Source organism: Carcharhinus amblyrhynchos, unplaced genomic scaffold (assembly GCF_965287045.1).
Source record: "Carcharhinus amblyrhynchos unplaced genomic scaffold, sCarAmb.v2.hapA scaffold_75, whole genome shotgun sequence".
In the NCBI taxonomy this organism is placed as follows: Eukaryota; Metazoa; Chordata; class Chondrichthyes; order Carcharhiniformes; family Carcharhinidae; genus Carcharhinus; species Carcharhinus amblyrhynchos.
In genome coordinates this window covers 363093-388210 of record NW_027649815.1, presented here as the reverse complement: position 1 = coordinate 388210, position 25118 = coordinate 363093, and the positions used below count along the sequence as shown (strand labels likewise).

The window sequence follows — 25118 nt, the reverse complement described above, 5'->3', positions numbered from 1 at the left end:
CTCCAGAAAGTTGTGACAGGTTGTGTGGTGCACACTAGACCACCACTATGCAGGACACTTTCATGGGGTTCTTCTGCAGGGCCCCACCAGAGAGGTCCAGACACAGGAGCCACATTTGAGCTACCCGATACACCGCTCTACGATTGAGCAGGTGGCAACGTGGGCCTCGTTACATCGGGTCTCTGCCTCAGTCATTGGCCTCCGTACAAGCCTCATGAGTCAAGTTCTCAGAAGGTGTTCCATGTCCTCAATGAGCCTGCCCTGCATCCAGGCTGTTCCTCAAAGACACTGGGAGTATCTGAACTCGGAATAAAGCTGTCATGCACACTTCCTGGTGTCTAGTGTACATGTGCATAATGTGCATGTGGTGGTCTCACAGCATTGAATGTTAATGGAATGGAACCCGTTTTTATTTATGAAACTCTGGGAGTTATTCTCAGGGTGATTGTGCAGTCAATGGCCGCCTGCACGCTGGGCATCCCTACGTTGGTGGCAAATCCTGTAGCCCAGACGTAATGCTGGACCTGGCCCAGGTCAAAAGTAATGTATTGCCCAACTTGGGTGTACATGGCCTCTGTCGCCTCATCACGCTCTTGTATGTGGAGGGCTCTGAGATACCACAGGGGTGCGTGCTGGCAGCTTGGAAGGACCTGATGGCATAAAAGCTTAGGGCCACCATGACTTTCACTGCCACTAGGATTGGGTGTCCCTCTGTTCCCTGAGGTGCCAAGTCCTGTAGCAGATGGAACAGATGTGCACTTTCTTCTATGGAGTCGAAACAGCACACTGTTCCATATCTGTGTGTGGGGCTGTGTTGGGATGGGGGGAGGGGGAACGGGGAGTGTGGCGTGGTTGTCGGGGGAAGAAAGAGAAAGAGAGAAGAAGGGATTAGTGCGTGCTGCTTGGGGGGGGTGGAAAAACCCAAGCCCTGTGCACAGTGACCTACCTTCTCACTCATCCTCAGTGCTGCTGCAACAAACTTTTCTAGAGCAGGTATTTGACTTGCAGTTTGCAGCTGCCATGAAGGTAAGTGAGGTGGGAGGATTGTGCATGTACTGCGCTAATTACATTATGGAGCATGCTAACTGACATTTCGTCCATTTTGGGCAGGGTCCTGATTGCACCCCTTTTTATGTGTAAAACAGGAATGGATGCGAAAATGGGCACTATTTGCGCCAATCAGCTCAGTCCCAATTTTAACTCGCCGAAAAACAGGCGTGATATCGTAAAATCGCAGCCTTGTTGTTCTTTTGGCAGCTTTGTATACATTAACATTTCTAGGCCATGGGATAGCTTCCGCTACAATTAATTTACACACGTAGGCAACAGTAACACTGAGAGAGACTAGCTAGGCAAAAGGCACTTCTATTTCCATCTGCCTTTAGCCCAATATGTAGATATCAATCTCTCCAGGCTGTTTAGAATATTTTTTATCCTAGCTGTCAAGCCAATGAGATGTTTTAATAATTCAGTTTTCCAGTCATTTAATTACAGTAATGTTTACCTGACATCAGTTTAACAAATAAAAGTCTGTGTTTTGTTGCAGACCATAATGGGTTTAATTATTTTCACAGGTATGTTTGTCAGGTATCCCACATGCTGATTTATGAAGCTGATAATGTTTACCCTTTTTATGTGCAGTCATCTCAGGGAGGAGGCCATAGAACCCTTTTGTACGGTCATGCTATTCTACTCCGCCATTCCCACAGTGGCATGGTAAGTCGTGTTGCATGTAATGTTGCACTTTGTCCTTTTTTTAAAAAGAAATCCTTGCAAGGTTTTGCCATTCTGTAAACAAAGCTTGCAACACTTGTTGAAATATATTGCTATTAATTGGTAGGTAGAAAATCTCATGGAGTTACTACGCCTTATTGTGTTTCACTAAGGAGGTCCTCAGTAATATTTTCCATCCTCTGTAGCCCCAAGTGCAGCCTCAGAACAGGGTAGGAATGGCATCGCCAGTGACCTAAAGGTGACTAGCTGTGAACTTAAACTAATGGAATCCATACAGTGCAGAAGGAGGCCATTCGGTCCTTCACCAACTCAGCATCTTATCCAAGCCCACCGCCCCACCCTATCCCCATAACCCCATGCATTTATGCTGTTAATCCCCCTAACCAACACATCTTTGGATACTGAGAGACAATTTGGCATGGCAAATCTACTTAACCTTTGCATCTTTGGATCATGGAAGGAAACCAGAGCATCCAGAGGAAACCCACGCAGACATGGGGAGAACATGCAAACTCCACACAATTGTGTGTATGCCCACACGTGCGTACCTGTGTCCCGAATGTTGCTCTAAAATTCTATCCCATATCTTCCCTGTGTTATTGACCATTATAATATCCTCTTGGTCATAATGTTATAAAAAAACTACCACAAATCATTCCAACTAAATGTTTAAGTCTCATCATGCTATCTTGCATTTGAAAGTCAACTAATCACTTTTGTGCAGTTCCTTAGTGCCTGTTCCATGTGTCTTTGCCTGTCCTACTGCTCTAGTGGCCGCAATGTAGCTTGTGGAAGGCTGCTAAATTTCATTAGGTGAGACTGCAGATGGTCTTTCAAGATAGCTCTTATAATTGAAAGCGAAGTATCAGAGTGCAATCATCTTGCTGGGCACTAACACACGCACTCTGCCAGTTTTCTGACAGACAACAGCAAGGGCAATGACGGAATGGCAGTGCAGAAGGATGAATGCTATCATCCTGAGAAAAATAAATTCCTTCTCTACTGAACCACTGCCACTCCTCCAGGTGCATTCATAACAATATGTCGGAGGGCACATTAGTGGACTGTGTTACACCCTGTGAATACAGGTACCTGTTGATGTGAAGTCTCTCAACACCAGGTTAAAGGCCAACAGGTTTGTTTGGAATCACGAGCTTTCAGAACGCTGCTCCTTCATCAGGTGAAAGGTGTTGTGAGACTTCGTACCGTGTCCACCCCCATCTAATGCCAGCATCTTCACATTATGTTGATATGATGGCAGCAGTCTGATTGTGCATGACCATAAACTCAGTTTGCGTGAGAGTCAATCTTTTGTACTAAACAATTAAAAGCTTGCATGAGAGTCCGATCGGGAAATCTTGGAGCTAGCTCTCTGCCATGTTGCATCATTCCTGAGTCTTTTTCCAGGTGAAATTCACTTTTACCATGACTTCCAGCTGCAGCCAGATGGGTGCCTGGCTTTGGGTGCAGGCTGGCTTGAACACATAGTAGCTCCTTAAAACGATGTGCTCCTTGCTCAGGTGTGAAGCCACTAAATGGTGTGGTTGGCACTGGCTATGTGCTGCAATCAAACAAATGAGGAGCACAAATGAGGGCAGTTGTCAGCATTAGAAGCAATGACTGTGAGTTAATCCACATACCTGTTTTGGGTTTGTCTAGCTTTGCTGCCCCATTCTCCAACTCTACTTCTCTGTTTCCTAAATTGCTATAAGTTTTGCTGCTGAACTCTGAAGACTAATATTAGATAAAAGCATTAGCAAAAATATCCACACACCAGATTATTTTCCAAAGATCGCCTTCCCTTGAATCTTGTTTCATCTGAGGACAACAGTTGGTATTGATTCCTTAGTGAGTTAGTGTTTGTACATGTGCATATACATGCATTACTTTTCAAATGATTCCCCATTTTTTGCATAGCTATAGTTCTACAACTGAAGTTCTGTTACTAGAGTTATAATTAAAAATCTGCTATTGAGTGAATGTAATTCTGTGCTTGAATGTTCCACAGTGGGAGAGATAATAATGCTCATCTTCATTTTGTTTGCAGTATTTGTGTTGCTTGACCACCTCAAGGTCTTTGACAGACAAATTATCCTTTGATGTTGGGCTTCAAGAAGATGCTTCAGGTGTGTCTGCATGTGTTAGTTGGTTGGCTACGCCTGTTTTATGTACTAATGAGTAGAATTTCTGTGGGAAGGCTGGTTCCTGTCTTCCGCCATAACTTTGGCAGCACGCTGTGGAAACCCTGAGAGGTGCCATATACAACTGTTTACACTGTTATGAGGAAGTCTGCAGTCCTTTGTTGATGTTATGATGGAAGATTAGGAGACACGAAGTAAAAATGATTACCGTCAGAGGTATTTATTTGCAAAAAGGGAAGGGGAAGAAGGATCAGAGTCTAAATTAGGCCCAGTACTTTATTTTCAAAGACTGTCAGAGTACCACAGCATGCAACGAGTGGCAATATGATGACCCAGTAGACAGTGTAAACGATGGCAACATGCTGTGGTAGTCTGTTGATCCGGTAGACTATGTAAAACCAATGGTTACCTGACATGGTCAGCTGAACTGGTAGACAAGTAACCAATGGCAACATGATGCGGTGGTCAGCTGACCCAGTATAAATAGAAAACAAATGGAGGACGTTTACTTTGAAGTTTTTTTTAATTGCTTGATACTTGATCCTTATTGCTGGATGAACAAGAGGTCCTTATTTGCAAAAAGATGGAGGAGAAAGGGCCAAAGTCTGAATTAGACCCAATGCTTTGTCAAAGAACAGTTTCTTTTTTCTGTTTCAAAGAGCAGTTCTGCTGACTTATTAAGCAACTCTGTTTACAGATGATTCGTGGCAGTTTCACATATGATCTATTTGTAATGAGGTCTTCATGCCCTTGTGTAGAGTAGCCTAGGATTTGTGCGGCCTCATGATGGTGAGCTTATTAACATTTGTGTTCATTACCTCACCATATCTGATTGCTGCTTCAAGATTTCGCCCAAATGCAGATTAAAACAGAAATTGTGATGTTGAGATATAAACAGAAAATGCTGGAAAAACTCAGCAGGTCTGACTATTTCTGTGGAGAATGGTCAGTGTTTCGAGTCTCAATCACAGAATAGAAGAGGCCGTTCGGCCCGTCAAGTCTGCACCAATGCATGAAAGACCCTGACCTGCCCACCTAATCCCACTTGCCACCACTTGGCCCATAGCCTTGAATGTTATGGCATGCCAAGTACCTATCCAGGTACTTTTGAAAGGATGTAAGGCAACCTGCCTCCACCAACCTCTCAGGCAGCACATTCCAGACCATCACCACCCTCTGGGTAAAAAATGTTTTTCTTCAAATGCCCCCCTAAACCTCCCACCCTTCACTTTTAACTTGCCTCCCCTCGTAACTGACCCTTCAACTAAGGGGAACAGCTATTCCCTATCCACTCTGTCCAGGTCCAGTATAATCTTGAACACTTCAATCAGATTGCCCCTCAGTCTTCTCTGCTCCAGGATAAATAACCCAAGCCTATCCAACCTCTCTTTATAATTTAAATGTTCCATCTCAGGCAATGTCCTGGTGAATCTCCTCTGCTTCAGATTCTGGACAACCTTTTCACATGTTGGCTCTATTCCTCCTCCATAGATGCTGTCAGACCTGCTGAGTTTTTCTGGTATATTCTGTTTTTGTTCTGCAGTATTTTGCTTTATCTTCATGGAGTTGAGGTCTGTGATTCACTGCCATGTGGAACCCACCCATCCAGAGCAGCAAACAGTGAAACCAATTGAGCTGGTAAAACTGTCCCCTTCCTCATTCAGAGAAAAACACTATAAAAAGTTAAGCCTTGCTCAGTGAGCTGAAACATTTTGAACATAGATGCGACCATACAGGTACAAATAGGATGGGTAGTAGGCCATTTGGCCCCCTGAGTCTGTCTCTGCCATTTGATAAGATCATAGCTGATCTGATTGTGGCCTCACTCCACTTTCCTACCCACCCTTCCTGATACTCTTAGATTCCTTTATCAAAGAACTTGGCCTTAAAAATATTCAATGTCCTTGCCTCCGCTGCACTCTCTGAAAGAGATTAATGGACTATCGACTGACTGAGAGAGAAATTCTCCTCAAACCCATCTCAAATGAGAGACCCTTTTTACTTGGTGTCCCCTAGTTGTAATCTCTCCCACAAGAGGAAACATCCTCACAATGTCCATACTGTCAAGTCCCCTATGATTTTCTATAAGATCATCTTTCATTCTTCTAAACTCTAGTGGATGCAGGCCCAACCTGTTCAATCATTCCTCACAACGTAACCCCGTCATTCCAGGAATCAGTCAAGTCAACCTTCTCTGCTTATTGCTTATGCAATTTTACGCTGAAGTAAGGAGAGTAAAACTGCACGCAAGATTTTAGCTGTGGTCTCCCACAAAGCCCTGAATAACTGCAGCAAAACTTCCTTGCTTCTGTATTACATTCTTCTTGCAATAAACACCAACATTCAATTTGCCTTCCTAATTACTTGCACGCTAGTGTTTTTTTGTGATTCACGTACCAGAACACTCAGCTCCCTGTGTACTAGAGTTATGCAATCTCTCTCCATTTAAATAGTATGCTGTTTTTCTTTTGTTACTGGATAAGTTCACATTTTCCCACATTATTCTCTATCTGCCAAATTATTGCTCACTTGTTTAACCTATCTATGTTGCTTTGCAGAGTTCTTTCAGCACTGATCCCTGTGGCACTCAACTAGTTGCATCTTGCCAACTTGAAAATGATCCATTTATGCCTACTCTCGACTTCCTGTTAACTAACCAATTCTCTATCCATATTAGTATGATGCCTCCTCCACCGCGAGCTCTTCGTTGCATTGTAACATTTCATGTGGCAACTTTTAACATGTCCTTAGATGGAAATGATTTTGTCGGAAACGGCAGAGTGGTAATATCACTGGTTAATAATCTGGAGATCGAGGCTAACATTCTGCACATTAAATTAGTTTAATCATTTGAACTCAATGAAACTGGAATTGAAAGCTAATCTCAGTAACGATGACTGGGAAACTGTCATTGATTGCTATAGAAAACATCTGATTCACTAACATCGTTTAGGGAAGAAAATCTACCATCCTTACCTGGTCTGGCCTACATGTGACTCAAGATCCACAGCAATGCGGTTGGCTCTTAACTGTTCTCTGAAATGGTTGACCAAGGCATTCAATTCAGGGGCAATTAGAGTTGGGCAACAATGCTGGCCAGCCCAGCAATACTCTCATCCATTTGAAGAGACATGCTACTGCCCCCCCTTTATCCACGTTGCTGGTTACTTCCTCAAAACACTTCAACTGAATACGATTTTCCTTTCACAAAACTGATTGCTGCCTGACTGCTTTTAGATTTTAAGTTCTCTCCTGTAACTTCCTTGATGTTTTCCAGCATTTTGCCTATTAGGCTCACAGCTATAGTACCCTGTCTGTCCTCTTTTCTCCCTCCTCTTTTGAATAGAGGGGTTGCATTCAGTATTTTTCAATCTGACAGGACTTTCCCAGAATAGAGAATTTTGGAAAATGAAAATTACAACTGATGCATCAATTATTTGAACTGCTACTTGTTTTAAACACCTAGGATGAAGGCCATCAGGATCTTGGGATCTGAGTAATTAACTACTGCTGAATAATTAACTACTGCTGAGTAACTGATCTAGCGTTGGATAAAGTATTTCTATTTGTTGCTGTTGTTTAAAATATTGTTTCTTATGATTGTTTACTAGATGTTTTAAGCATGTTTTTTTAAGTGCTTCAAGTTCATAAGCTTGAACCCATGTGGTACATCTCAACCTTTAGTTTGCAGTCTGATTTTCTTTTTAAAAGATGATTTTTCGATGAATAAATTCAATTCCCATTGCTTTCCCGATTGGATGCCGATGAGAATTCTTTAATGTGATTGGTTACTTGTACAGTCTGACCACATCAATGCAGCTCCATGCTGGAATCCCTATTGAACCACACTTATGAATTACATGTCAAGAAAGTTACAGTCCTTACCACAGGAAACTGCCGGATCTTTCAGCAGAGCTTTGATTATGATAAGGGCGAGCACCTTTATTTTGCCAGTGACCACAATCTGGGCAATGTATGCATGGGATCATGTTGACACAATATTAAGAGACATCAGTGAAGTGAATATTAAATTAAAGAACAAAGTACAGTACAGGAACAGGTCATCGGCCCTCAAAGCCCTTGCCAATCATGATGCCCTAACTAAACTACAAAAAATACCTTCTGCCCTTACTCGGACCATATCCCTGTATTCCACCCTATTCATGCAGCCAGCCAGATGCCTCTTAAATGTTGCTAATGTGCCTGTTTTCACCACCACCTCTGGCAGTGTGTTCCAGGCACACACTATTTTTTGTGTGAACTCTGTGTGAAAATCTTTCCCCCTCTTACCTTGAACCTGCGCCCCCATGTAATTGACACTTGCACCCTGGGAAAGAGCCTCTGACTGTCCACTCTGTCTATGTCTCTCATCATTTTGTAGACCTCTATCAAGGCTCCCCTCAGCTTTTCCAGTGAAAACAATCCTACTTTATTCATCCTGTCCTCGTAGCCAACACCCTCGAGACCAGGCAATATCCTGATGAACCTTCTCTGCACTCTCTTCAAAGCTTCCATGTCCTTCTGGTAGTGTGGCGACCAGAACTGCACGTAATACTCCAAATGTGACCTAACAAGTTTTATATAGCTGCAACATGGTTTGCCAACTCTTGTACTCAGTGCCCCGGCTGAGCATGCTTTCTTAATCACCTTGGCCCACATCTGTTGCCACTTCTAGGGAACTGTGGACCCGCACGCCCAGATCCCTCTGTACATTAATGTTCCAAAGTGTTCTGCCATTTACAGTATAACTCACACCTAAATTTGATCACCCAAATTGCATCACCTGACATTTGTCTGGATTAAACTCCTTGAATCTGAATGTCTCAGACAACTGAAAATGAGTAGGGTGGATGTGTGTGTGAGTATTTCTGCTTCTGTTCAAAGACATCTTTATTTTAAAAAAAAGCAATAGGAATTGAGTTTATTCATCTAGAATTATTTCAAAACATTCAATTAAGTTGCAAAAGTACCAGAGAATTCCCATTGCGAAACTCGTTTCTGATTTGATATTAACAGGAGAAGCTTGCTGGTGGACCATTCATCCAGCCTCCAAACAGAGGTCTGAGGGTGAGAAAGTGCGTGTAGGAGATGACCTTATCCTCGTTAGTGTTTCCTCTGAGAGATATCTGGTAAGTCTCTGCTGTTAATTTACCATTTTTATTCTGGGACAGTAACCATATCATATTTAAAGTAGAGATAGCTGAAATAGTAGTGAAAGCTTGCAGTATGTAAATATTATTTGAAAGAAATATTTACAGAAAGAAATGTGTTTCTTGTGCATTGTTTAGGACAGTGATTAAAAACTGAATTTAAAAAATTACATTTTTACCATTAAAAGAATTTGAGAAGATTCACGAGGTTGATTCCGGAGTTGCGAGGGTTGGCTTATGAGGAGAGACTGAGTAGACTGGGGCTATACTCACTGGAATTCAAAAGAATGAGGGGAGATCTTATAGAAACAGATAAAATTATGAAGGGAATAGATAAGATAGAACTGGCAGGTGAAACTAGAATTAGGGGGCGTGGCCTCAAAATAAGGGGGAGCAGATTTAGGACTGAGTTGAGGAAGAACTTCTTCACACAAAGGCTTGTGAATCTGTGGAATTCCTTGTCCAGTGAAGCAGTTGGTGCTACCTCATTGTTTTTAAGGCAAGGATAGATAAAAGTTTTGAACAGTAAAGGAATTAAGGGCTATGGTGAGTGGGTAGGTAAGTGGAGCTGAGTCCATGAACAGTTCAGCCAATGGCCTACTCCTGCTCTTGGTTCTTATGTTGTTATATCCAGGCTGGAATTCTCTGACCCTGCCCACAGCTGGGATTCTCCGGTCCCGCTGCCGTGAATGGAGATTTGGCTGAGTGCCAAATTCTCCTTGCTGACAGCAGTAATGGGGCGTGAGACCAGGGAATTCCAGCCATAGTGTACTCAATAGATATAAAAATAATGAAAGACACTCGTGGAATGTTGGCCTGTAGAAATAGAACGCTGGGATATAAAGGGGAGAACATCTTCCTATTCCTGAACAGAATCCTGGTTCGACAACATTTGGAGTACTTTGTACAGTTTTGGGCATCAAAGTTAAAAAGGATTATTGGCCTTGGAAGAAAATGCAGGGATGATCACCAGAATGCTGCAAAGGCTTGGAGGGTTAAAGTGTGAGGGGAGATTGTCTTAAGATCATAAGTAGGAGCAGAAGACGGCCACATGGCCCCTCATGCTTTTTCCCTCCATTTGTAAGGTCAAAGCTAATCTGATCTTGGCTTCAACTTCATTTTCCTGTCTGTACTCCACTGCCGTAACTCTTCATTCCATAGTTTGAATTGTGACTCACCTTTAAATACATTCAATGAATTCAATGACTCAGCCTCTACCCACAGATCTGTGGAGTAGAGAATTCCAAACAATGAGAAAATCCTCAAGGGATACCTCTTATTTCAAACAATGATCCCAGTTCTAGATTTCCATTTAGTATCTACCTCCTCAAGCTTTGTGGAACTCATTGCACCAGCACGTTGGATTCTGAATCATTGAATAGTTTGAAGATGGAGGTATATTTCTAATTTTTTTAAAAATGGATAAGGGAAACAGGTGGGGAGGTGGATTGAGCATAGAGAGAGATGAGCCATGATCTGATTGAATGTGGAGCAGGCTTGAAGGTCTGAATTTGCCTACTTCTGCTTTTAATTCCTATGTTTCGGTAAGATCACGTCTTGTCCTTCTAAATTCCATCTCGGCCCAACATGCTTAATTTTCCCTTGAACCTCCTGACTAACACAAAATATATTGTTTCCTCTGGTGAGTTTTCACGGAGGCTGCTTCTGTGTGGGGTGGGGGGGGGGCATGAATGATGCTTACCTGCCTACTCAAGGGCACACGTCAGACACCATTTGGAATTTTCCTGAGTGGAGGTGGAGACCAGTGGGAGTGGTGGGATTGGGGGCAGAGATGCCTCCTAATTCTGCTGCACTGCAGCTGTGATTGACAAAGTGCTGCAGTGATGGTCTAGCAGCTATGGGGACTTTTGTTTCATTTTTAAACTCTTTTCATTGCCTCCACCTTGAGACACCCTCTCATTCTCCACCTTCATCCGCAGCACTCACTTCCCCTGTCTACCAAGCCTGGTTGTCATCCTTAATTGGGCAGAACTCCCAGAGGCGTCCTCCTAATCCAGAATCTCCAGTGTGGTCCTATAGCCGGCTTTCCCGGGTTCCCAACTTGCATTAAATCCTGACAGTGAGATTGGAATCAGGAATACAAATCCAGTCCTAGATGTTACATAAGAACATAAAAACATAAGAAATAGGAGCAGGAGTAGGCCATCTAGCCCTTCGAGCCTGCCCCGCCATTTAGTAAGATCATGGTTGATCTGTCGTGGCTCAGTTCCACTTTCCCGCCTTCTCCCCATAATCCTTAATCCCCTTGCCTATCAAAAACCTATCTACCCGCGTCTTAAATATATTTAGCGAGGCAGCCTCCACCACTTCAACGGGCAGAGAATTCCAGAGATTCACCACCCTTTGAGTGAAGAAGTTCCTCCTCAACTCCGTTCTAAACTGCGCCCCCCCCTTATCTTGAGGCTGTGCCCTCTAGTCCTACTGTCCTTTCTGAGCAGGAGGAGCCTCTCCACCTCTATCCTATCCATCCCATTCATCATCTTATACATCTCAATGAGATCTCCCCTCATTCTTCTAAACTCTAACGAGTACAAGCCTAGTTTATTCAGCCTCTCCTCATAGCTCAACCCCCTCAACTCCAGCATCAGCCTAGTAAACCTCCTCTGCACTCCCTCCAAGGCCAAAATATCCTTGCGTAAGTGCGGCGACCAAAACTGCACACAGTACTCTAGCTGCGGCCTCACCAGTGCCCTGTACAGTTGCAGCAAGACCTCCCTACTTTTATATTCAATCCCCCTCACTATGAAGGCCACATCCCATTCACCTTCCTGACCACCTGCTGCACCTGCAGGCTGGGTTTTTGCGACTCATGCACAAGGACCCCAAGGTTCCTCTGCACCGTAGCATGCTGCTTCCTACCATTATTCCTACCAAAGTGGACAACTTCACACTTGCCAACATTAAATTCCATTTGCCATTTCCTGGCCCATTCGCCCAGCCTATCTAGATCCCTCTGCAGACTTTCCACACCCTCCACACAATTTGCCGTTCCACCAATCTTGGTGTCATCAGCAAATTACAACACCATACACTCAGTTCCCTCCTCCAGATCATCTATATAAATGGTAAATAGCTGACGCCCTAGCACCGATCCCTGGGACACTCCACTAGTCACCAACCGCCAATCCGAATAGCACTCATTGACCCCCACTCTCTGCCTCCTATTTGACAGCCAATCCCCTATCCACACTAACACCCTACCCCCAACTCCATGCCCCCTAACCTTCCGTAACAACCTCTTGTGCGGCACCTTATCAAACGCCTTCTGAAAATCAAGAAACACCACATCCACCGGCTCTCCTCTATCCACCGCCCAAGACACATCCTCATTGAACTCCAATAAATTTGTCAGATACAACTTCCTTGTTGTCTCATCAACGTATGCATTTAACAATAACTCTCTATTTTTATAGTCATTACATTTGTCTTCCTAATTACTCGCTATTAGGCTGATATTCCCTAGTATGTAGAGGTTAAAGGGTAGTTTTTGGGTTTTTTTGTTGCTTTTTAACATTTTGAAAGGAATTGATTGAGAGTAAAGGAATTAAGCGTTATGGTGAGCGGGCAGGAAGTGGAGCTGAGTCCACGAAAAGAGCAGCCAAGATCTTATTGAATGGCGGAGAAGGCTCGAGGGGCCAGATGGCCTACTCCTGCTCCTAGTTCTTAGGGACATTTTTCCACCCCACTGATTTGAAGTCTCGGACATACCCTTAGGAGAGACTTTTTCATGCAGAGCATGAATTCGCCTCATTATAGATACTAGCTTAATTAACTTATATCAAAGATATTATATTTTTATCAGTCAAGGATGTAAAAGTGTATGGAATCAAGGCAGGTGAATGAAGGTACAAATCAGCCATGATCTCATTTAAGTTAAAGTCTATTTATTAATCACAAGTGGGCTTACGTTAACACTGCAGTGAAGTTACTGTGAAAATCCCCTAGTTGCCACATTCTGGCACCTATTTGGGTACACAGAGGAAGAATGTAGCATGACCAATGCACCTAACTAGCACGTCTTTTGTAATGTGGGAGGAAAATGTGCAAGCTCCACATGAAGTGACCCAAACCAGGAATCGAACCTGGGTCCCTGGACTGAGAGGCAGCAGTGCTATCCATGCTAACTTTGTGGGGATGAATGGCCTACTCCAGTTCTTATTAGCATACCTCCAAAATTTAGCTGGTACTGTGATTCTTGGCCTATGCACTGCATGTAATTACTTGTGGGGATTTGATTTTCTTGCCATAGTCTATGAGAAAATCTAACTCCAATAATGTTAGATCGATTAAAACATGCTGGTTGACTAGCCTCTTACTAAATATTGTTAATGCAGTACATTGGGATGGCACAGTGGTTAGAGCACTGCTGCCTCTATGTCAGGGACCCGGGTTCAATTCCAGCCACGGGTGACTGTGTGAAGTTTGCATGTTCTCCCATTAGATTTCCTCTGGGTGCTCCGGTTTCTTCTCACAGTCTAAGATGTGCAGGCTAAGTTGATTAGCCATGCTAAATTGCCACTTTTTGTCGGGGGATTAGCAAGATAAGTTCCTGGCGTTACTCGGATAGAGTCTGGATGAGATTATTGTCGGTGCAGACTTGATGGGCCAAATAGCCTCCTTTTGCATTGTAGGGATTCTCTGATTGTTAATTGTGGCAATCCAAAAACAAACCACACCTCCAAAAAACTAAATTAATATTTATTTTGTCAATTATGTTTGCAATTTAAGATGATGTAAGTAATTGACTTTGTGTTAATTTGTGTCTCTGCATTCAGTAGATTGTGAAGCAGTTACCTCTGCCAGCTATAATATTTATAACTTGGGAAAGAAAATTGCGAAACTCTGGAACATGGAGCACAGAAAATCCATTTCTTATTACTAATGTGGTGTGATCCATAGAAAACTTGATGCTGCAGTGTTTTCTAAGTATACCCTCTTCTCTTTTCTCAGCATTTGTCTTACGCTAGTGGAGATTTACAAGTGGATGCCTCCTTCATGCAGACGCTTTGGAATATGAACCCAATCTGTTCAGGCTGTGAGCTGGCTGAAGGTCAGTAATAAAATGTCCCATATACAATTTAAAGTTTATTTATTCGTGTCACAAGTAGGTTTACAGCAACACTGCAATGAAATTACTGTGAAAATCCTTTAGTTTCCACACTCCGGCACCTGTTTGGGCACACTGGCTGTGCCAAATTCTCCCTCAATGTACCTAACCAGCACATCTTTTGGACTCCAGGGAGGAAATCAGAGCATCCAGAGGAAATCCACGTAGACATGGGGTGAATGTGCAGACTTCACACAGACAGTAACATAAGCCAAGGGAATTGAACCCATGTCCATGGTGCTGTGAGGCAGCAGTGCTAACCACTTGTTCCACCCAATAACCAGTTACTGCACTTTACACTCTTGAAGATTAATGTTTTAATTCAATAGATCTTTATTGGAACTGTTGCTAAGCCAACATTATTGCAATAGAACGCAAATATTTTAATGGATGTTGCAGTTGAGAAGGTGTTTTATCTTGGAGGCTGTGTAAACATGAGCTGTTTTTCAAACTTGCTGTAGCTTTTCTGTAACTTAAATGAACTAATCATTAACTGGAAACTCTTGGGTTATATTATGTTTTTGAAGCACAAAACAACCAGATATAGAGTGTGCTAGTTATTCTGACTGAAAAAGAGCCGGCGTTACTTGGAGAGAATTTTTTACTGTCAGTAGAAGAATGCGGATGTTTTGCTGAAAATGCTGACTAAATTGGGGATCGAGCAGCTGCTGAATTAATTGACAGTTCTGTAATTATGTAGTTTAAATCCGCCCACATTGAGGTTATAATAGGAATCATGACCGTGCTTAAGGATTGTTACTCAATGCATACGAAAGTTTTGTTTGATCACATTCCCGAACACCTGTTCACGCTGTCCTCTAAATAAGAGGAACATTATATAACGTTCGCTGATGATTCTAAGCTGTTAGAACCATTTGCAGATTGCTATTGGAGAAGAGAGTCTGGATGGTTCAGCCAATCCACGAATGATGAGTAGATTTTATGCTGAATAATGCTGTAAACTAGTGTGCATCTTGAAATATTTTTCAATAAAAGTTGAAAGGAATTTGAGCTTGATTACTGAAAATCCACAAAGTAGCAAGGCACTGTAAAAACTATAATCAACAGTGTCAACTGGGAACCAAGAAACACCTCTGTGGTTAATTGTAACCAAACAGCAATTTAACCTTGGCACAGTCATACTTATAATTGTCCAGCTTTTGGTAACCTACTTCCAAAAGAATACTGATGATCCAGATGGAACTCGGAAGAGCAGTATCAATTGCTTTAAGGGCTTAAAGAGAATCAAAAAGCTGAACATTTTATTAGAGAAAAGGGGTGCTTGAGACAACACACAACCCAGATCGTTAAACAGCTGTGAGTTTGTGGCACTGTTTGAGTGCATCTTTTGCTCAACATCACTTAGCTTAAAGCAGGTTGTCTTAAGAATATCTTCAAAATGGCTTCCGTAAAAACATCCAATCAGACAGAGATTTATTCTTTTGGCTTTGTGAAATATCTATCAAATCAGCAGCATTCTTTGCAACAGGGTAATCAGTCACCAACTACACCACCATGTACTTGTTGATAGATGTAAAAATCTTGGGGAGACAATAACCCAGTTGTAGTTTCGCTAGACTATTAATCCAGAAACTCAGCTAATGTTCTAGGGACCCAAGTTGGAATTCCACCATGGCCGATGATGGAATTTGAATTGAATTTTTTAAAAATTCTGGAATTAAGAATCTACTGATGACTATGAAACCACTAGCGGGAAAAAACTCATCAGGTTCAATAATGTCCCTTTTAGGGAAGGAAATCTGCCATCCTTACCCGGTCTGGCCTATATGTGACTCCAGAGCCACAGCAGTGTGGCTGATTCTCAACTGCCCTCTGAAATGACTGAGCACGCCTCTCAGTTCAAGGGCATGGCCATAAGTGCTGGCCCAGCCAACAACACCCCTGTCCCACAAGTGAAGAAAAAAAATTTTTTGCTGTATCAGTTGGAAATAGTTTATCTTGGTTACAATGGATGTAATCAAAGCTCAGTTGAATGCCTGTGTCATTTTGGGAAAGTGTAATTATTTGGAGTCAGGGGGCTACACTTGTTGCAGAAAACATTTCTCCCAATTTTTTCAAAAGTAATATTTGCAAAGTTAATGGGGGAAGAAACATCACGAACTGGCTCAGCAACATTAAGTTTTTTAATTAACTTCAATAACTCACCATTCAGACCTTCCAGCTGGAAATGTTGTCTTAGTGTAACGTTCAGTGAATCATTAGAACACATTTCCCTTTAGATGATTCTGCAAAATGGCAGCTGGATTCTGATTTGGCTTTCCTGGCCAAACCAGGAAAGAAAAATTAAGCATCGGGCATTTGTGTCCTTGTTTAGTGGTTATGGATCCAAGACTACAGTTATCAGTCCATAAAGTGAAATGCAAAGAACCACATTAGGTGCTGTCTGTCGGTATTTCAAGTTTGCGTTAGGCTCAAATAGATGTTGCAGGACCCCAAATTGCATTGGTTAATGTGCCCCTCGATTATTTTTGCTGGGAGATTGAATTCTCCATTTCAAGGCCCCAACTAAATTGCTGGAGACCCAATATTCTTGGCAATGGACTCTTAAGTGCTGTTTTGCAATTTTGATTGTGCTGCAGGCCAGTTCTCTCCTGTTGAGAGGAGGCAAGTAACGCAATGGATCGTATTTTCAAAGAGGGATCAGGAATTTGACCAAGTGAATTTCAAGTTCTGACACCAAACCTGCAGTCAAATGTTTTTACTGGGTAGCAGCAAACTGGAGCTGTCCGTTGGGCTCCAGCAGTAAAGGCAGGTGGCAGCTGTGTTTGAAGTTGCCACTTTCTAACTGAAGAGGACAGGCAGCTCTCCAGAGAGCCAGCAACGTTAATGGTGGTGTTAGTGGTCATGCAGCCTAGATGTAAGTGCAGGGCTCAAGACAACACCCAGAGGAACTTTGCAATATCCCTGCAATTAACCTGGCAGCTGTGTACTAACCATGCACCCGACTGTTTGGGTTCAGCAGAAAAAAAGACTGAAAACGGTATTCTCCACTGGACAGGCCCTTTAACAAACTCCTTAGTGAGTTAATTGGCCGGTGGATTTCCAGTTTTTTTTGTACCAACCCCCACACTTGAAAATTAGACATTGTCCTGAAGGTACAGGGTCTCCAGGGCCGCAATTTTGAAATTATGGCTGTAGAGTAAAGGATTAACATCAGAAGCAGCTGATACAGATGTAACTGCTGATGCAACTCTGAACCGTAGAATCCCTACAGTGCCAAACGAGGCCATTCGGCCCATCGAGTCTGTACCAACTACAATCCCACCCAGGCTTTATCTCCAGAACTCCACATATTTACTCTGCTAACTCCCCTAACACTAAGATCAGTTTAGTGCAGTCAGTCAACCTAACTCGCAAGTCTTTAGACTGTGGGAAGAAACCAGAGGAAACCCATGCAGACATGGGGAGAGAGTGCACTCAGGATAGACAGTGATCTGAGACTGGAATTGAACCCAGGTCCCTGCTGCTGAGAGTCAGCAGTGCTAACTACTTTGCCACCATGCCACGTCACATGATTAAGTGACTGAGCTCTGGAGGGTGGCAGAAATACAACTCGAGTACAGTTGCTGAGATGCACAAAGACCTGTAAATGGGAATGAATGTTTGTTGAAGTAGCTTTTTTGAGAAGATGGGAAAATCTTAAAGAATCCAATCTAGCCTCGAACACAAGACAAAGCTGTGTCCACACTGTGTCCTAACCCCCCCCCCGACCCTTTGAAATTCTGGCTCTATATATGTTACTGGGATTAGATATTTCTTAAACTTAACTAACTTACTTCATAGAATCATAGAATTTCTACAATGTCCATCAAGTCTACACTGACTCTGGCAGAGCATTCGTAACTCACGTATTTACCCTGCTAAGCCCTTTAACCTACACATCTTGGGACACAAAAGGACAATTTAGCATGGCCAATCCTCCCACATCTTTAGACTGTGGGGGGAAACTGGAGCACCTGGAGGAAACCCGCGCAGTCATGGAGAATATGCAAACTCCACGTAGTCACCCAAGGCCGGAATTGAACCCGGGTTCCTGGCGCTATGAGACAGCAGTACTAACCATTGTGCTTGATTATACTCGTGTTGAAACTACACTGTTCTATTTGCATGTTTAAAGTTTGAAAAGATTAGGTCAACAAAATGCTAGTTTTGTCTGCAATCAAAGTCATAAAATATGGTTATGAAAATAGTTCATGATTCACAACAAACCTATATCCCAATGAGAAAGAAGGATTCTAGGAAGGGGACAAATCAACCATTGTTAACTGAGGAAATTGAGAATAATATATAAGTGGCATTACTGGTAAAGCAGAGGATTGGGAAAATTTTAAAAATCAACAAATGACGACTAAAAATAATAGTGGGAGAAAGTAAACTGAGAGTAAACCCAAAAGTAATGTAAAAATGAACAGTAAGAGCTGCTTTAAATCGATGGAAAGGAAGAGAGAGGCCAGAGTGAACATAGGCCCTTTGGAGAACGAGACTGGAAAAATAATAATGGGGAATGAAAATAACAGAGGAGTTAAACAAATACTTTGCTTTAGTCATCATTGTGGGAAGGCACTAATAACCTTCCAAAAATACTAATTCAAGGGCAAAAGGTTGGGGAGAGGGGAAGAATTAACTATCACTGGATTAAAAAAACTAGGGAAGCTAATGGATCTAAAGGCCGATAAGTCCCTTGGGTCTGATGGATTGCATCCTAGGCTATTAAAGGAAGTAGCTACAGGGATAGTGGATGCAGTGGTAGTAATCTCCCGAATCTTTAAATTCCGGGGAAGTCTCAAAAGATTGAAAAACTGCCAATATAACATCCTTATTTGCCAAGCATGGAATGCAAAAAGCAAGTAACTAGGCCGGTTAGTTTAACATCTATCATTGGGGAAATGTTCGCGTCCGTTATAAAAGATGTAATAGCAGAATATTTAACAATACATGATATAATCAAACCAAATCAGCATGCCTTCATGAAGAGGAGATCATGTCTGACAAGTTTATTGGAATTATTTGAGGCGGTAACAAACATGATTGGAGGTGAAGAATTAGATGTAATATACTTGGATTTCCAAAAAGTGTTTGATAAGGTACCGCACAAAAGATTACTTGATAAGATAAAAATCTACGGTGTTGGGGGTAGTATATTAGCATGGATAGAGGGTTGGCTAACTAATGGAGGACATAGGATTGGGTTAAGAGGTATTTTCAGGATGGTAATAGCTAACTAGTGGAGTGCCACAATATAAATGGCTTGGACAAGGGAAGTGAACCTGCTATTGACAAGTTTACAAATGACACAAAAATAGGTAGAAAGGCAAGTGGTGGGGATCACAGTCTACAGGGGGATTAGACAGATTAAGTGAGTGGGCAAAATCTTGGCAGATGGAATATAATGTAGGAAAGTGTGAAGCTGTGTACTTTGGTAGGAAGGATTAAGTAGCTGAATATTATTTAAGTGGAGAAAGACTGCAGAAAGTTGCAGCACAGAGGGATTTGGAAGTCCTTGTGCATCAATCACAAAAAAGCTAGCATGCAAGTTCAGCTAATAGGGAAGGCACATGGAATGTTGGCCTTTATGTTCTATTCCCTTAGAAATAAAAATAAGGAAATTTTGATAAAACTGTGTAAGGCCCTTAGTTCGACCACATCTGTTGTGGCCCCCTTTTCTCAGCCTTGAACATATTAATGTCCCAGCCTCTATAGCCTTCTGCGGTAAACAATTCTATAGATTCACTATCCTCTGAAGAGAGATTTGTCCTCATCTGTCTCACAAGGGGAAACAACCCAAGGGGCATTTGCCTTGTCAATACCCTCTGAGAATCCTACATGTCTCAATAAGATCACTGTTTGTTCGTCTAAACTCCAATGTGTATGGGCTCAACCAACTCAACCTGTTATCAGAGAATCCTGATATACTGGCATTGGAGGCAGTCTGGAAAAGGTTCACTAGGTTAGTGGATGTGTAGGATTCTCTGATAAAAGGTTGAGTTGGTTGGGCCCATACACATTGGAGTTTAGAAGAACAAACAGTGATCTTATTGAGACATGTAGGATTCTCAGAGGGTATTGACAGGGCAAATGCCCCTTGGGTTGTTTCCCCTTGTGAGAGAGATGAGGACAAATCTCTCTTCAGAGGATAGTGAATCTATAGAATTCTTTACCGCAGAAGGCTATAGAGGCTGGGACGTTAATATGTTTAAGGCTGAGATAGGCAGATTGTTAATCAGTAAGGGAATGGAAGGGTCAAGAGGGGAAAGTGGAGTTGAGGATTATCGTATCAGTCATGATCTCATTGAATGAAGAAGACTTGATGGATCGAATGGCCCATTTCGACCCCTATGTCTTATGGTCTTGTAGGACGCCTGAGACGGAAGAGACTGAAACATGAGGTTTAAAATTTTGACCTGCAAAAAAAAATCTAACCTTTAACATGTCCTCACAACCTACAGAATCTAGAATGGTGACAGCACACACATTGTCCACACTGGTCTCTGCAAAAACAACTCGGCTAGTCCCACTCTCTCTCCCTTTCCCCACAGCTCTGCAACTTTCATTCTCTTCTGCTAAGTATCCAACTCCCTTTAACCGAATTTGTTGAGTGCAAAATATCGATCTGTCCGCAACAATTTGGTAGTGAGATGTGTTGAAATGACAGTTTGCTATATTTCTTGAGTTTATTTGGATATTCCTTCAATTTTATATCGATAGGATTCCTGACCGGTGGACATGTCCTGCGCCTCTTTCATGGTCACATGGATGAATGTCTTACAGTCGCAGCATTTGATCAGGGTGAAGATCAGCGAAGGTCAGTTTATCCATTAATGTTTCCCTCATTTATTACAGATGCTACTTCAAGCTGTAAGTTTTCTCTTTTATAGTCTATTTATTAATAGAACATAGAACATTACAGCGCAGAACAGGCCCTTCGGCCCACGATGTTGCGCCGACCAGTTACAAAAACAATGACCCACTAGCCTATACCAATCCCTTTTCGTCCATAAACCTATCCAGAGATCTCTTAAACGCCCCCAAACTAGACGCATTTACAACTGCAGCAGGCAGGGCATTCCAATCCCTCACCACCCGCTGGGTAAAGAACCTACCCCTGACATCCGTCCTGTAGCTACCCCCCCTTAATTTAAAGCCATGCCCCCTCGTGCTAGCTTTCTCCATCCGAGGAAAAAGGCTATCACTATCCACCCTATCTAAACCTCTAATCATCCTATATGTTTCAATAAGATCCCCTCTTAGCCGCCTTCTTTCCAACGAAAACAACCCTAAATCCCACAGTCTCTCCTCATAGGTCACAAGTAGGCTTACATTAACACTAAAATAAAGTTACTGTGAAAATCCCCTAGTCTCCATACTCCGGTGCCTGTTTGGATACACTGAGGGAGAATTTAGCATGGCTGGTGCATCTAACCTACACGTTTTTTGGACTGTGGGAGTAAACCGGAGCACCTGGAGGAAACCCACATAGACACGGGGAGAACATGCAGTCTCCACACAGCGACCCAAGCCGGGAATCGAACCGGGTCCCTGGCGTTGAGGCAGCAGCGCTAACCCCTGTGTCAAAGAGTGATAAAATATCTTTGAAAGTTGTCCAGAGGCCTAGAATAATAAAATTTTGGAAAATGAAGCACTCGATGTGATGTTGGATCATATAACTAGGGGGACTTTGAATGGGGATAACAAGAATTGATAAGTAGTGGTAAGGTAATAATGCTATTAGGAGGAGAAATATTGGGTTGGACTTCCATATCTACTTATTATTCAACAACTTTCTGGAACCAGAGGGGAAATTTTACCTGAAACAAAACAGGTTGATTTGTGTTGGGTAAGGGAAGGGTGTTGAAGTTTTAAAAAACAGAATTTCAACCCAAACCCAGGTCCGATCTGTTTACTTCCAGCTTTAACTGATCAAACTGCACCAGGGAGGAGAGTTAGCACTTTGTTTTGGCAACTCCATTTGTAATGAAGTCTTGATGTCAGAGTAACATCTTATGGCAACAGAACACAGAGAACAAGAGAAACTAACATTCCACCTTGAGTGCCTCCAGTTTCCCAAATGCAGAGCAAATTTTTTGGATGGGAAAGAATTTAAAATAATGCCAAATCAGGTATTGTTAATAGCTTGCTCTTGCGGCATTCCCCTCATTTAATTAAGTTCAGCTGTTACAGATATTACATTTTAGAGTTGAAACTAATAGCCTTGCCGTGTTTACTACGGAAATAATTTGAGCACTCTCAGCAGGGATTTGATTTCACTGCTGATAAGTGACTCTTTGCTCGATGGCAGGCAGAATTCACCCACCAGTTGTCACTGGGAGCTGCCCAAGACCAGGTTAATCAGTTCAATTCTTATGGCGGGTGTTAACAGGCATTGTTGTATGAAAGGTTGAGGAAATAAACGTTAGATCAAAAATTCAGCCTTTCAGAGTGTGTTAGTTGACTTCCACCAACATGTCTGAAAAGACCAAATCTCTTGTTTCTTTCCTAAGCACGAGGCATTCAGATGAGAGTAATGTATTTGTTTTGCCTTCCCTTTCCTCGGTCTGCCAGTGACAGGAGCCACTTACAGAGAAAGTAGGAAAGCAACCTTTAGAAGCTTTTAAAGTTTATTTACTGGTGTCACAATTAGGTTTACATTAACACTGCAATGGTGCAGCAACAATAACCTCTCCCTCAATGTCAACAAAATGAAGGAGATTGTCATCGACTTCAGGAAGTGTAAAGGAGAACATGCCCCTGTCTACATCAGTGGGGTTGAAGTAGAAAGAGTCGCGAGCTTCAAGTTTTTAGGTGTCCAGATCACCAACAACCTGTCCTGGTCCTTCCATAGCGACCCTATAGTTAAGAAAGCCCACCAACACCTCTGCTTTCTCAGAAGACTAAGGAAATTTGGCATGTCAACTACAACTCTCACCAACATTTCTGGTTGTATCACAGCTTGGTATGGCTCCTGCTCTGCCCAAACTGTAAGGAACTTCAAAAGTTCATGAATGTGGCCCAATCCATCAAGCAAATCAACCTCCCATCCGTTGACTGTGTCTACATTTCCCGCTGCCTCAGCAAAGCAACCAACATAATTAAGGACCCCACGCACTCAGGACAATTCTCTTCCACCTTCTTCTGTCGGGAAGAAGATACAAAAGTCTGAGGCCACTTACCAGCTGACTCAAGAACTGCTTCTTCCCTGCTGCTGTCAGACTTTTGAATGGACCTACTTTGCATTAAGTTGATCTTTCACTACACCCTAGCTGTGGCTGTAACACTACATTTTTGCACTCTCTCGTTTCCTTCTCTATGAACAGTATGCTTTGTTTCTTGCATGCTATACAGACAATCTTTTTCACCATGTTAATACATGTGACAATAATAAATCAAGTTAAATCAATGAAGTTACTGTGAAAATCCCCTAATTGCCACACTCCAGCTTTTTAGCATAGCCAATGCATCTAACTTGCATGTCTTTCAGACTGTGGGAGGAAACCGGAGCACCTAGAGATTGAATTAGCACTAAACACTAAGAATTACGTAGGACGATATTGATACTCTCCCAAATTTTTCCTTTTCTCTTGCTAAATTATGTCCGTATTGTACACAATGGGCAGGATTCTCCAGTCTCATCAGTGACAGGACCTGTTGCGAGTGAGAATGTAGAATTTGGCATTCCAGCCAAAATTTCATTCATTTTCACTGGAAAAATCCCAACCGGGAACAAGGATGTAACCTTTAATGGTTTTTATATATATATTTAATATTAATGGTATTCTGTCCATGCGACATTGTGGACACAAATTTGAACAGTACCGGAAGAAGAATATGTCTTGAGCCTTCTGTGCAAATTATACTCGCACAATAATTATCTACTATCTGTTGCTGCCTGCAAGATTACTAAACATTTCTCTACACACATAGGCTTGTAGTATTTTTGTTCCTTATTTTGCTTCCACCATTTTGTAAAAATAATTGTGATTTCCAAGCCCTCCAAAAGTATTCATACAAAGGAAAGATACCAGAAAATAAAGTGCATTGAACAAAATTGAAGCAAGAGACTATTAATCCAGAAACTCAGCTAATGTTCTGGGGACCTGGGTTCAAATCCCACCTCAGTAGGTGGTGGAATTTGAATTCAATTGAAAAAAAAATCAGAAATTCAGAATCTACTGATGACCATGAAACCATTGTCAATTGTTGGAAAAACCCATCTGGTTCACCAATGTCCTTTTAGGGAAGGAAATCTGCCATTTTTACTGGTCTTGCTTACATATGACTCCAGCACCAGAGCAATGTGATTGATTCTCAACTGCTCTCAGGCAACGAGGGATGGGCAATAAATGCTGGACAGCCAGCGATCCCCATGTCCCACAAATGAATTAGAAAAAAAAAATTCTCATTATCTGACAATTGATCGTCAATCAGGTCAACAAAACCTACTCCATAAGCCATCAAAAAAAGTTATCTTTTAAAATCCCTTGTCAGTCATATAACTGTCTTAATTCTGAGTAAATTATATTTTGAATTAATATGCTTTTCATCGCTCTGTAGGTTGGTTCACTATGAAGGAGGTGCAGTGTGCAGCCATGCAAGGTCCTTGTGGAGGCTGGAACCATTGCGCATCAGGTAATGGGATTAGACCTGGTTTACACCAGTAGCAATGTCCATGCAACAACATTATAGGTGAAAAATCTAAGCTAGGTGGTTTGTATAATCAGAATTAGGAAGGATGTAGAATTGTGAAGTGAACAATCAATGGAATAAATGTTTATAATGACATTTCTCTTGCAGCATTTAATTTTACAAATTGCAGAGAAAGTTAAAATTTATTTATTTAGTCACAGCTAGGTTTACATTAACACTGCAATGAAGTTATTGTGAAAATCCCTTAGTCGCCACACTGCAGTGCCTTTTAAGTTACACTGAAGGAGAATTTAACACGGCCCA

General features: G+C 42.1%; 1 protein-coding gene across 11 annotated transcripts in view; it reads left to right on the top strand.

The window, feature by feature from the left end:
• Positions 1-25118, top strand: part of LOC145337795 (ryanodine receptor 1-like) — a 448949-nt gene that overhangs the window by 75182 nt on the left and 348649 nt on the right. For all 11 annotated transcript variants that reach the window (XM_080182647.1, XM_080182646.1, XM_080182643.1 and 8 more), the window contains 6 exons: positions 1642-1716; positions 3782-3860; positions 8892-9004; positions 13997-14096; positions 20880-20976; positions 24723-24797. In XM_080182647.1, the coding sequence (XP_080038773.1) occupies positions 1642-1716; positions 3782-3860; positions 8892-9004; positions 13997-14096; positions 20880-20976; positions 24723-24797 (539 nt within the window). The remainder of the gene's footprint in view (positions 1-1641; positions 1717-3781; positions 3861-8891; positions 9005-13996; positions 14097-20879; positions 20977-24722; positions 24798-25118) is intronic.